At 50.2% G+C, this 13,653-nt stretch overlaps 1 protein-coding gene across 1 annotated transcript in view; it reads right to left on the reverse strand.

The window, feature by feature from the left end:
- Window positions 1-13,653, reverse strand: part of dnah1 (dynein, axonemal, heavy chain 1) — a 1,119,271-nt gene that overhangs the window by 584,846 nt on the left and 520,772 nt on the right. The window contains exons 32-33 of the mRNA XM_072472076.1: window positions 7,944-8,093; window positions 5,666-5,752 (exon numbers count right to left, since the gene is read on the reverse strand). Coding sequence (XP_072328177.1) covers window positions 5,666-5,752; window positions 7,944-8,093 — 237 coding nt within the window. The remainder of the gene's footprint in view (window positions 1-5,665; window positions 5,753-7,943; window positions 8,094-13,653) is intronic.

The following is a 13,653-nucleotide window of genomic DNA, read 5'->3' on the forward strand; positions in this document are numbered from 1 at the left end:
AAGAGTGCCTTCCGGAGCTGTCCTGGCACTGACGGACCCATACCTCATGTCGGGGAGGACTAGATTTAGGCGAGTCCTAAGTCTTTGCCCCATGAGTAATTCTGCAGGCGCGATCCCATGGCATGCATGCGTTGAGCGGTAACTAAAAAGGAAACGCGGCAACTGCATCTCCCAGGATCCTGCGGGTATCTTTTTCATTGCCCACTTAAAGGTTTGGCCGCCAAATCAGCCAACCCATTAGTGGCTGGGTGGTACGAGGCAGTACGTATATGCCGGATGCCGTTTGCAGCCACGAATGATGCAAACTCCTGGCCGATGAACGCCGTTCCGTGGTCAGCTACCAAGACTTCAGGCAATGCGTGGGCGCTGAGGATGCCCTGTAGTCTGTCAACGTGGCTCGTGTGATTGCAGTGGGAACCCGGTGTACATCCAGCATTTAGAGTGGGCATACAGGAGCATGAGGAACATGGCCCCCTGGAACGGACTAACAAAGTCTATGTGGACCCGCGACCACAGCTTCCCCGTCCACATCTAAGGGTGCACCGGGGCTGCTGGTGGGGCTTTTTGATGCTCCTGGCATGGAGCGCAGTTGTGGGCCACCTTCTCGATCTTGGAATCTAATCCAGGCCACCAAACATAACTGTCGGCCAGCATTTTCATTTTGGCCACCCCTCGATGTCCGTTGTGCAGGTTGATTAATATAGACGCGCGATTCTTCTAGGGTACAACCACCCATGTGCCGGATGCACAACAATTTCGGGTCCATCTGGGTCCACTCGTAAATGTGAGTCACTGTCACCGGCAGGGTGTAAAGAAGTGGAGGGCAGCTTTCATTTCCGAGGCAGCGTCGGGTGTGGAGAGGGGCAGAAGGCTTTACGCGTCAGTACGTAGAATCCTTGTGCCCAGACGATGTTCCAGGGTATATTCGGAAGCGGAGAGCAGCAACGCCCGTCGCTGGACCTAGGCAGACACAATTGGCAAGATCACTCGGTATTCTTTAAACAATCCCAGCAGGGGCTTGTGGTCCGTGTATATCGTAAATGTGCGTCCATAAACATAAACATATTGGTGGAATTTTTGCAAATACGACGACCAAACCTTCCATTTCCATCTGCATGTAGTTTTGTTCGGCGTCTGCAAGTGGTGCGGGACGCAAAGGCGATTGGCCACTCTGAGCCGTCGGGCATGTGCCAGTAATACTCTGACACCAGCCCCCCTGGAGCAAACCTATGATTCCTGCCCAAATCGAGGCCCTCTCCAGCCTCAGGTGCTCCTGCCACTGTGCTCACACACCCTCAGGGCCACCACCACAACCGGGCTTGAGGAGTACCTGGCCAGCAAGAGCAGTAAAGGCGCCGTCAACATTGCCCCAAACCCGGGTCTTTACAAGAGGTTGCCTCCATCCGCTCCCATACCGACCATCCCTCACTACCCACTTCCTAAACATGGCCATATTCGCTGCCCAATAGTAATTTACAAATCTGGATGAACTAACCCACGCACCCCTCGATCCCACTCCAGCAGCACCTTCTTCACCGCGGGGCTTTACCCTCCCAAACAAACCCCAAAATCAGCATACTCGCCCTCCTAAAAAAAGCCTTTGGAATGAAGATCGGGAGATTCTGGAACACATATAAGAACCTCGAGAGAACTGTCATCTTCACCGACTGCACCTGTCCCGCCAGCGACTGCAGGAGCACATCTCACCTAAAATCCTCCTTCATCTGTTCCACCAACCGAGCCAGATTCAGCTTGTGCAGCTGCTCCCACTCCCGCGCCACTTGAATACCCAAATACCGAAAGCTCGCCCCCACTATTCTAAACTCCCCCAGCCTCTTCTTCTGACCCTTGCTTGAACCAGAGAAACCTCGCTCTTCCCCATATTCAATTTGTACCCCGAGAACCGGCCGAATTGCTCCAATATGCCCATAATCCCCCAAATAACTTCCAAACGGTTTGACATATAAAGCAGTAATTCGTCTGCATACAATGAGACCCTATGGTCCACCCCACCACCTCACTATCCCCTGCCAGTCCCTTGACGCCAATGGCTCCATAGCTAAGGCAAAGTGCAATGGGAAGAGTGGGAATCCATGCCTCATTCCCCGGTGCAACTTGAAATATTCTGGGCTCACCCGGTTCGTTCACCCGCTTGCTGTCGCCGCCCGGTACATCAGCCGGACCCAATCCACAAACCCCTGCCTAAAGCCAAACCGCCCCAGCATCTCCCACAAATAGTCCCACTCCACCCAGTCAAAGGCCTTCTCCGCATCCATGGGGACCACCACCTCCACTCTTCGTCACTCCGGGGGCATCATTTTAACATTTACCCCCAAAGTTCCCCCCCCCCCCTCCAATTCACCTGCAAGTCCACCCAATGCAGCGCATGATCCGAAACCACAATCACCGAGTACTCCGAACCGACCACCCCCACCAACAGCATCCTGTCCAGCACAAAATAGTCGATCTGGGAATACAGTCTATGTACATGGGAGAAAAACTAAAATTCCTTCGTCCTCAGCCTACCAAACCCCCACTTGTCCATTCCTCCCACACGCTCCATAAACTCCCTCAATTCCCTTGTCACCGCCGATACTCTTCCCGACCTCGGGCCCGACCGATCCAATTTCAGCTCAAGAACCGTGTTAAAATCCCCCCCCCTCATTATCAACCGGTGCGAGTCCAGGTCCAGGATCCTCCCCCAGCACCCGTCTCATAAACTCTATATCATCCCAGTTTGGGCCATAAACATTCACCAGCATCACCATAACAAACCTCCCCCAGAGTCTGCCACTATGTTTCCCACTTCAAAGGCTATCACCCCCCTCTTCTTCAAATCCAAACCCGAATGAAAGACCTGCCTTACCCACCCTTTCCTGAGCCTAGTTTGATCCCCAAACTTCAGGTGCGTTTCCGCCTTTAAGCTCCCGAAATGCACGAAGACGTGATACCCCTCTTGACCGGCCCATTCAACCCTCTTACATTCCATGTGATCATGGATCCTTGCCTTAAGCGGATCCACCGTCCTCGCCAGGTCCTCCGGAGACTCCTTTCTTTGCTGGGTGAACCTCTCGTTCAAGAAGTCCACCAACTGATCCATAGATCACTGGTTGGGGGACTCCCTGCCCCCACGCCCAGAGAAAGAAAAACCCAGAGCAGAGCCCAATGCACTCACCAATGACCATCCCCCATCCTCCAGAACCCCCCCAACAACCCACCCAGTGGAGAAAGCAAACCCCCTCAAGAAAAAAGAACTGAAAAGAGGTTGGGGGGGCACCCCCCAAAAAAATCTAACCTTCCGAACAGGGCGACAGGGAAAACCAACCTCCCAAAACACCTCCTCCAAGGTTCAATGTCCTCCCTCTCTTGCCAGTCCATTGTCTCTCACAAATTCCATAGCTTCCTCCGGCATCCCAAAATAGTATTCCCGACCATTGTAGGTCACCCAGAGGCGGGCCGGATACAGCATCCCGAACTTCACTCCCTTCTTGAAGAGGGCAGCCTTCACTCTGTTATAGCCTGCTCTCCTTTTGCCCATCTCCGCACCCAGGTCCAGGTATACTTGAAGTTCGCTGCCCTCCCAGGTACACCGCCTCATTTCCCTGGCCCACCTCTGCAACCGCACCACCATTGCCCTCGGCAGCTCGTTACCCTGCGGCTTCCTCATCAGTACCCTGTCTGCCCGGCCCACCTCCAAGGGTCGTAAGAAGACCCCCTCTCCCAGCAACATCTCCAACATCTTGGCTACATACGAGTCAGCGTCTGCTCCCTCAATGCCCTCTGGCAGCCCCATAATCCTCAGGTTATGTCTCTGGGAGCAGTTCTCCAGATCGTCCACCTTCTCCTGAAATCGCTCCTGAGTATTTCTCATCACCCCCATCTCAGTCACCAACGAAGCAAGCTGCTCCTCACGCTCCCTCAATGTCTCCTCAACCGCCTGGATCGCCTGGCTTTGAGACCCCAACCTCAGATCCTTGCCTTAAGCGGATCCACCGTCCTCGCCAGGTCCTCCGGAGACTCCTTTCTTTGCTGGGTGAACCTCTCGTTCAAGAAGTCCACCAACTGATCCATAGATCACTGAGATATTGGGGTCGATCCCTTACCCTCTGCCACCTTCCCCTGTGTCGCAGGAAAAGTTTCACGTTCCAACAGCTCTTTTCACCTAAAACCACTTCCCATAGATTCATAGAATTTACAGTGCAGAAGGGGGCCATTCGGCCCATCGAGTCTGCACCGGCCCTTGGAAAGAGCACTCCACCCAAGCCCACACCTCCACCCCAACCCCATAACCCAGTAACCCCACCTAACGTTTTTTGGGGGGAAAACTAAGGGCAATTTAGCATGGCCAATCCACCTAACCTGCACATCTTTGGACTGTGGGAGGAAATCGGAGCACCCGGAGGAAACCCACACAGACACGGGGAGAACGTGCAGACACTGCACAGACAGTAAGCCAAGCCGAGAATCAAACCTTTGACCCTGGAGCTGTGAAGCAACTGTGCTAACCACTGTGCTGTACAGCCGTGCGTACACCTTGCGTACTTCTGGTCCACAAATCCATTCACTGATGGAACAAATTCTCCCTCTACCACTCCTGCACCTTTTTCCATTAAAACATCCACCTGTTAATCGGGGAAAAGACCCAAAAACAAAGCCACAAGCGGGAGCTGCCAAACATCCGACCACTCACACCATGGCCCCCACTGAAAGACCCGACATTTACATTTTTATTTACCTAGTACAGAGTCAACCTTAACAATGTTATTGTTATTAATATTGACAATTAATAGTGGCAATTCCAACCTAGCCATAGGCCTGATGCAGCTTTCTCGGTCTCCTTCCACTTAATCAATTACCGCTGCTCATGTCAACGGAAGCCCATTTTCAATGTTACCCCAAGAAAAAGTGCCTGAACCTTCCTCAGATCAGATATTCTGAAGTGGTCAAGCAGCATTTCAAACATCTCCAACAGAGTAAATGGCCAACTCCCTCCATGTTACACTGAAGTGCAAGTCTAGATTCTGTAGAGACTTGAACGTACAATGTTCTGACATAGAAATAGGAGTACTACTAATTGAACCAACTAAACACAATATTCTAAATGCAATCCATTCCTACTTTTCTATGCTCAATTCACTTAAGGCTTTTTGTTTACTTTTCAAAACACTTCCAGCTATCCATTATTCTTTATATGCAATGCATTTTCCTGGAGATGTAATCTACTCTGGCCACCTACTAATTCAAATTCCATAAACTCGGTATCTGTTTTCCATTTGCAATTTATTCTCTGTGATATTTAATATACCCCTTGCTAACTATTATCCTATTTGCAATTTACTCCTTTCTAAATTCAGTGCAACTCTTGCCTTTTTTATTGTATGTGCAATATTTTCCATTACATTCAATATACTGCCAGTTATCTGTTACTCTATGTACAGTATGTTCCGTGTTCATTCAATACACTATGACAACTTAACATGAAATACTCGCTTACCCTCCATTATTCTTCATATTATTCTCGCTACGTATTATTTGTTGTATAATACACACTGGTTATATTATTCTACTTATAATGCATTTTTAGTTATTCATAATTCCAAGGATTAGGACTGGTGAAATACTAAATAACTTTATGGCCAGAACATTGCTGCATTAGAGTCAGTACCTCATCCATAACGGGATTTTCCCTCTTCAGGTTTCCTGCGGCTGAGATCACAGTTTTTACAGCTCTCATTCCAAAGTCATAATGATCCTGTTGCGGAAACACCAATTAATAATCAGTTTCAGTCTTTGTTGATCATTAAGCTTGACATCACAGATCATGCATGATGGCAGAGGAACATGCTGGTGCTGTATTGCCATGGCATTCTTTGAGTCTCTCAGAAATATTATGGACTTCCTTGAGCTCAATCAGGGGCAGCACGGTAGCATTGTGGATAGCACAAATGCTTCACAGCTCCAGGGTCCCAGGTTCGATTCCGGCTTGGGTTACTGTCTGTGCGGAGTCTGCACATCCTCCCCGTGTGTGCGTGAGTTTCCTCCGGGTGCTCCGGTTTCCTCCCACAGTCCAAAGATGTGCGGGTTAGGTGGATTGGCCATGCTAAATTGCCCATAGTGTCCAAAATTGCCCTTAGTGTAGGGTGGGGTTACTGGGTTATGGGGATAGGGTGGAGGTGTGGACCTTGGGTAGGGTTCTCTTTCCAAGAGCCGGTGCAGACTCCATGGGCCGAATGGCCTCCTTCTGCACTGTTGATACTATGATACTATGATAACTAAAGCAACCCTTTGAAATCATTCCCAGCCCAATCCTTGAAGTTAGTGGACAGTGACACATAATGCAGATGAATTAAACATAACAGAAACAAAAGCAAAGTAATGCCAATGCTGCATCCTGCTGAAACGTCATCAACATGAAACACTGGGCTAGATTTAACGGGGTGCTGCAGTATTTGCCCATGATCCTGACAGTTGCCCCACAGCAATTTAATGTTGGGAGAAGCTTTAAGGTGAGACTTCCACTCCATTTCATGAAGAGGTCCCACTTTAGAGAGCTGTCGGCCAATTGGTATGGCCAGCAGCTTTGTAGCCCCACCAGCTCCAATGGGAGAGCTTGCAACTGCAGGCAGTCCCATCACACTGAGGAGCCCAGGCAAGTAGTCCAGGTTCTTGTTTGAGTGGTTGGAGCTGGCTTTAAGAGGCCAGGGCGGAGAGTTAAGAGGTGACTGACCTTTGATTGGTGTTGCCTCTAATGGAATCAATGGACCCACAAAGGAAGTCCCCCCCCCCATGCCCGACACCAACTGCACAGCTAAAGCTGCCATACCTCCCGATGGCGTGGTCCTCCACCTGCCATGTGTAAAATACTGGCAGTGGCGGGGTGAGGCTCTTAAGAGGCCATTACTTATCCGCTTAATGTCCCCCACCAAGCCCAAAGGCGGGTAGCCATCCATGCTTGCCCCACCCCTATAAAATTTCATACAGGCCAGGTTTGGATGGGTAGACAGCAAGAAGGCCATCCAGTGGATTTTACATGCCAACCCCGGCTTCAAACCCGCCTGTGGGGGATCATAAGATCTCGCATAACTCTGTTTCTTGTTCCACATATACTGCCTGACTCACTGATGTTTCCAAAATGTTTTGTTTTTATGTCAAAAATTACAGAGTGTGTACAATAACATTTGCGGAAAACATTATGAATTGATGAGTGCTTCAAATGGGAGGGTTCTGCTGGGATGTTGGGGAATGGGGATATAGATTAAATTACTCTTCATCCTCAGATGCTTAATATGGGGATTATCAAGAAACAGGACCAGAAACAAATAATACAGTATTGGCTATCGCTTGGATGTTGCTTACACCTTATTAAACCAGCTGCATGCCACAACATGAGATAGCCATTTTATATATTTGTGCCATTCTCAGGATAGGCAGCAAGATGTGCTGCATGATGGAAAGCATGATAGAATTGCATCCCAGCAGCTGTTACTATAATATTGCAACTTTTGTTTTAAATGCAGCGGATATGTCTTGTAACAAAAGGGCATTATTAATAGATCCAACTTCTTTCCATCTATGATGACATGAGGGGCACGCAGCAAACAAATGCATTTCACTTGGGTGTCTTCGTATGGTGCACCGTTGCTCATGGTCATCAAATCCTGAAGTGGGACTTGAAGCCGGAACTTCTTGCTCAGAGGCAGGGGTGCTACCAACAGAGCTGCAAGACCCCTCCCTTTTGTCACGATGGCCTCAAATGCAGGTGGGCCTAATAACCCATTTGGATTCCTTTCATGTCACTTTGCCTTGTTGCTCAACATTTGTTTCATAAAACAAAAACATAACCTTTCTTTAGATAATCCAACATCCCAACTCAGTCCACCACGGAGGATGCTGAGTTATTGAACTGTAAAAGTAATATTGTTACTTTTAGTTGACTAATTTACCTGTGAACTGAGTTGCTCAGAGGAGAGTTTGAAAGTTGTGGTGATTTTCTTTGCAAGGACTTTGGCATTGCTAAACCCAAAGGAGTACAGAGAAATCTCAGCAATCATGGCGTAGTCAGGCACCATCATGGCTACAGGCCTAAACAAAGCCTAAACAACAGGAAACTCATTACTGTCCAACAAAACATTATAAATACACTCCAAATGAACACTGCAAAGAACATTGGAATACAAAGTTAATTCTATCAGCAAGCTGGTGATTTTGACTATTTAAGCATGTGCTGCTCTTGAAAAGTAATTCCAATTAATATTTTGGCCCCAACACTTATGAGAAGGTGGAATTGCATGAGAGGTGCAGTAATGGGGGTTAGAATCCCAGGGACATGGAGGCCACATTTCTATTCATAGCAGAAGATTTTCTTCTTCAGTTTCCTGCCTGGCAGTCAGCACGTTGGCAGGCTGGCTGCGGGGAATAAGGCCAGAATCATTGGGGATGATCCCCAGCTATTTGCAGAGATTGGCCTTCATGGAGGGTGTACTGATACCTGGCATTCAGGAAGGAGAGATCAAGGTTTGGTGTAAGGGATGGGAGGTGGGTTCAGAGCCAGGTAATCAAGGGGGAGGTAAAGAGAAGTCATGAGTTGATGGGGAGCCCAGTAACTGGGAAAGGAGGCTGACACTGTAACTTGACATCTGAGCTTGGTGGCTGTAAAGGGAGGGTAATGGAGGACAGCAGGCTTGCTAAGTTGCTGGAGGGTGTGATCACTGATTATGCAAACAATAAAAAACATGGATTTCCTTGAGGGGCTAAAGGGAACAATCTTGTTCCTGGCCCAACAGGCACATTCTAAAAATCAATAGCTTTCTAGAGGCAGCAGCACCTACCTACATTTCACTGTCAGGTTTCTTATTTTTTATTCATTTATGGCATGTGGGTGTCGCCAGCAAGGGCAACATTTAATGTCTATCTCTAGTTGCCCTTCAGAAGGTGGTGGTGAGGTACCTTCTTGAACCGCTCCATTCCCTCAGGTGTAGGTACACCCACAGTGCTATTATGGAGGGAATTCCAGGATTATGACCCAGCAACAGTGCAGGGATGGCGATACACTTCCAAGTCAAGGTAATGAGTGACTTGGAATGGAACCTCCAGATGGAGGTTTTCCCAGTTATCTGCTGCTCTTGCACCTCTCGGTGGGTTTGGAACATGTTGCCGAAGGAATCTTGGGGAGTTCCTGCAATGCATCTTGCAATTGGCAAACTCTAGTTGCCGGAAAGAGAAAAGAATAGAGGTGCCATGCTCTAGGTTGTTTGAAAACATGGTGCAGGGTTTATTAGGAAAGGTTGCTCTTACAATACAAAGTGGAGAACTGAAGCCCACATAAACACTCTCTGCTGACATCACTAGAGATCACATGATGCTTCACCAGCAGGTATGTATTCTCTGATACATAATGCCCTCGCCCTTTACTTCTTTACGACTTAACATGTATACAACAGAACCACTTATGCCTTGTCTCTATACATATAAACAACTTAGTCTCTCAGGTGTACATTTATTCCTTTTGGGTTGTATTTGATGTTCTGGAACCTGGCTACTCGCGACCTTGGAAGTGTCCACTTTTCCTTCAGTAGGTTATACTTCCTGGGAAGTTACACCAGTATCTATCTCCATAGGTATTGGAAAGTCCTCAGAAACAGAATCTGAACTTGTCTCTGTTCAGAAATATCGCTGTCTAAATTTTCAATGGGAAATACTTTGAGAAGTTTCAGCGATCTCACTTTGTGAAGCTAGTAGCTAGTCAGTATGTCGTCGCCAAACTCTTCCATCATTCACCTGCATGGTGAATGATATTGGACCTGTTTTTGCTAGGATCACAGCAGCTACCCATTTCTCATTGGTAGTGTAGCTCCTTGCTAGCACTTCCTCTCCTCGACTGAATACTCACTTTTAAGAACTTTATTCTCTCCTACCAATCTGTGCTTGTTGTTATCGTTTGACAATCTCAGAAGAAACAGGTGGTATTAACAAATAAAAACGTGTTTGCAGTTTACTCCTAAACAGCAGCATTGCTGGTGAACTCAGTGTCGTTGGTTATGCAGTGTTCCGGCAAGACATTAAGAATTTTTTTACTCTTCTTGCCAATGTACCTTTGTACATCAGCTCCAGGTAACCAGAATTTCAGCCGCCTGGGACAAGGTGGCAACAGCCGTAAGCTCACGGAGTGTGACCAGAGGACTGGCCTCCAGTATCGTAAGAAGGTCAACGACCTGCACAGGGCAGCATGGGTGAGTTGACACCAATGCCCCTCCCCCACCCCACCCTGAGACCTACCCACCTCAATGCAAGCATCCATCCCCCCAACCCTCCATGCAGCCCCACCCTTCCCTTCACCCCTCTTCCCTTTAGATCATAGATCATAGAATTTACAGTGCAGAAGGAAGCCATTTGGCCCATCGAGACTGCACCAGCTCTTGGAAAGAGCACCCTACCCAAGGTCAACACCTCCACCCTATCCCCATAACCCAGTAACCCCACCCAACACTAAGGGCAATTTTGGACACTAAGGGCAATTTATCATGGCCAATCCACCTAACCTGCACATCTTTGGACTGTGGGAGGAAACCGGAGCACCCGGAGGAAACCCACGCACGCACGGGGAGGATGTGCAGACTCCGCACAGACAGTGACCCAAGCCGGAATCGAACCTGGGACCCTGGAGCTGTGAAGCAATTGTGCTATCCACAATGCTACCGTGCTGCCCCCTCTCCCTTCAACTCACACCAACCCTTCCTTTATATCCCACCTCCCACCCTCTGAACCACTCGTGTAGCTAATGATGCCCACTGTGTCTTTGCAGGAGAAGCTCTCCCACAATCGCCAGGAGAGGGCCCAGCCTGGCGGAGGCGTGCCTGACATACTGATCCTCATCACCTTTGAGGAACGGTCTCTGGAAGTGATGGGGCTGGCCGAGGACAGAGCGGTCACCAACATGGAGGTTGGCAAAAGCCGCAGGGGTGGGGCCCCACCGGGCTCCACCCGGAGGACCTATCACACGTGAGTTGTTAATACCATACTGACTGACTCATCCTTCCCACTGACCACATGTCCATTCTCCCACAGGTCCTCCAGCCGACGGCGCCGGCCCATCCCGGGTGGACCCCTCTCCTGCTTCCCAAAAGAACACTTCAGAGGAGAGCTCCGAGGAAGACGGTATCAATGCGTCACAGCACGATAGGCAGCACGGTAGCACAGTGGTTAGCATTGCTACTTCACAGTGCCATGTTCCCAAGTTCGATTCCCAGCTTGGGTCACTGTCTGTGCGGAGCCTGCACATTCTCCCTGTGTCTGCATGGCTTTCCTCCGGGTGCTCCGGTTTTCTCCCACAAGTCCCGTAAGACGCGCTGGTAGGTAATTTGGACATTCTGAATTCTCCCTCAGTGTACCCGAAAAGGCACTGGAATGTGGTGAATAGGGGATTTTCACAGTAACTTCATTGCAGGCTACTTGTGACAATAAAGATTATTATAGCTGTCATACCCACCCTCCAACAATGCAGAGACACACAACCCGATGGGAAACGTTAGTGATCAGGCTTCTGGGGCACAATCTGGTGGGTACCACACGCCTGCTGATGCACATCAGGTGGAGAAAGGAAACCCCAGGTGAGACAGCAGTCGGAGGTCTGCTGGATCCCAGGATCCAGCTAGGTCCCAGCCTAATGCTGAAATTCCAGTTACCTGGAGCTGATGCAGATGTTAGTGATGCACGATCAATTAAACTCAAAGACGAGGTTGTATCATAACTGAAGGCTTTAATAGACTAGATCTGTTCCCCAGCAGCTTCGGTACAGAATGAGGGCTGCTGGACGGCACCTGTTCTTATACCCCGCCTGTTAGGGCGGAGCCACATACCAAACAGCCAATGGTAAGCTACTAGGCTTACCCAATGGTCTACAGCCTCTCGGGTACTGCAATACCTGATACTACCACATTCACCCCCTGTTATAAAGAATCTGGCGGGGGTGGTGGACAGTGGTTACAATTGCATTTAACATGGTATAATCAGATATGGAGGTACCGTGAGTATTTACAAGCGTGGCAGATATATACAGTCAGTGTTCATGGGGGTCTGGGCGTCTGCGACTCCGGGAGCGTGGCTTCGTCGTCCATGGCAGCTTCGTCACCCCTAGACGGCGCTGGTAGGGCAAACGGTTGACACGAGAGGGAGGCGCCTGTAGGGGGCGTCGGTGGGTGGGAAGGCCTAGGTAGGAGCGGCGGGAGGACCGACCCCCCAGTGAGGTGCTGTGGGGGGGGGGGGGGGGTTAGGGGGTGGGGGTAATGGTACGGGTGCGCATGGTTCCGGCGGGCGCCAGGTCCCGGAGGGAGACTGTATCTTGCCGGCCGTCAAGGAACGCCACGTAGGCAGACTGGGGGTTAGCGTGCAGCAGGTGGACCCTCTCGACCAACGGGTGTCGCTAGCCAGGTTGGGAGCGAGGTTCCGGAGGAGGACTTCCTGGGGAAGCCAAGGAGACGTTCATGAGGTGTCTGATTGGTAGTTGTACAGAGCAATGCCACATGGAGGGCCTCCGGGAGGACTTCCTGCCAGAGGGAGACGGGGAGAGTCCTGGACCGCAGGGCCAGTAGAACGGTCTTCCAGACCGTTCCGTTCTCCCTCTCTACCTGCCCGTTTTTCCGGGAGTTGTAACTGGTCATCCTGCTTGAGGAGATGTCCTTGCTGAGCAGGAATTGACGCAGTTCGTCGCTCATAAAGGAGGACCCCCTATCACTGTGTAGGTACGCGGGGAACCCGAACAGTGTAAAGATACCCTGGAGGGCCTTGATGATAGTGGTTGTGGTCATGTCGGGGCAGGGAATGGCGAACGGAACAGGGAGCACTCGTCAATCACGTTCAGGAAATACGTGTTGCGTTGGTGGAGGGGAGGGGCCTTTGAAGTCCATGCTGAGGCGCTCAAAGGGACGGGAAGCCTTTATCAGGTGCGCCCTCTCTGGCCGGTAGAAGTGCGGTTTGCACTCCGCGCAGATTTGGCAGTCCCTGGTGACTGTCCTGACCCCCTCGGTGGAGTAGGGCAGGTTGCGGGCCTTAATGAAGCGGATAAAGCGAGTGACCCCCGGTTGGCAGAGGTCCTCGTGGAGGGCTCGGTGGTGGTCCACTTGTGCGGTGGCACATGTGCCGCGGGACAGGGCATCAGAAGGCTTGTTTAGCTTCCCAGGACGGTATAAGATGTCATAGTTGTAGGTGGAGAGTTCTATCCTCCACCGTAAGATCTTGTCGTTCCTTATCTTGCCCCGCTGTGCATTATCAAACATGAACGCCACCGACCGTTGGTCAGTGAGGAGAGTGAATCTCCTGCCGGCCAGGTAATGCCTCCAGTGTCGCACAGCTTCTATTATGGCTTGTGCCTCTTTTTCGACCGAGGAATGGCGGATTTCTGAAGCATGGAGGGTACGGGAGAAGAAGGCCACGGTCTGCCTGCTTGGTTGAGGGTGGCGGCCAGAGCTACGTCGGACGCATCGCTCTCAACTCATCGATGGCGCGCATCGTGGCCTTTGCAATGTCTGCTTTGATGCGGCAGAAGGCCTGGCGGGCCTCTGTCGACAGGGGGAAGGCTGTGGACTGGATTAGGGGTTGGGCTTTGTCTGCGTAGTTGGGGACCCACTGTGCGTAATAACTGAAAAACCCGAGGCAGCG

This window comes from Scyliorhinus torazame, chromosome 13 (genome assembly GCF_047496885.1).
Source record: "Scyliorhinus torazame isolate Kashiwa2021f chromosome 13, sScyTor2.1, whole genome shotgun sequence".
Taxonomy (NCBI): Eukaryota; Metazoa; Chordata; class Chondrichthyes; order Carcharhiniformes; family Scyliorhinidae; genus Scyliorhinus; species Scyliorhinus torazame.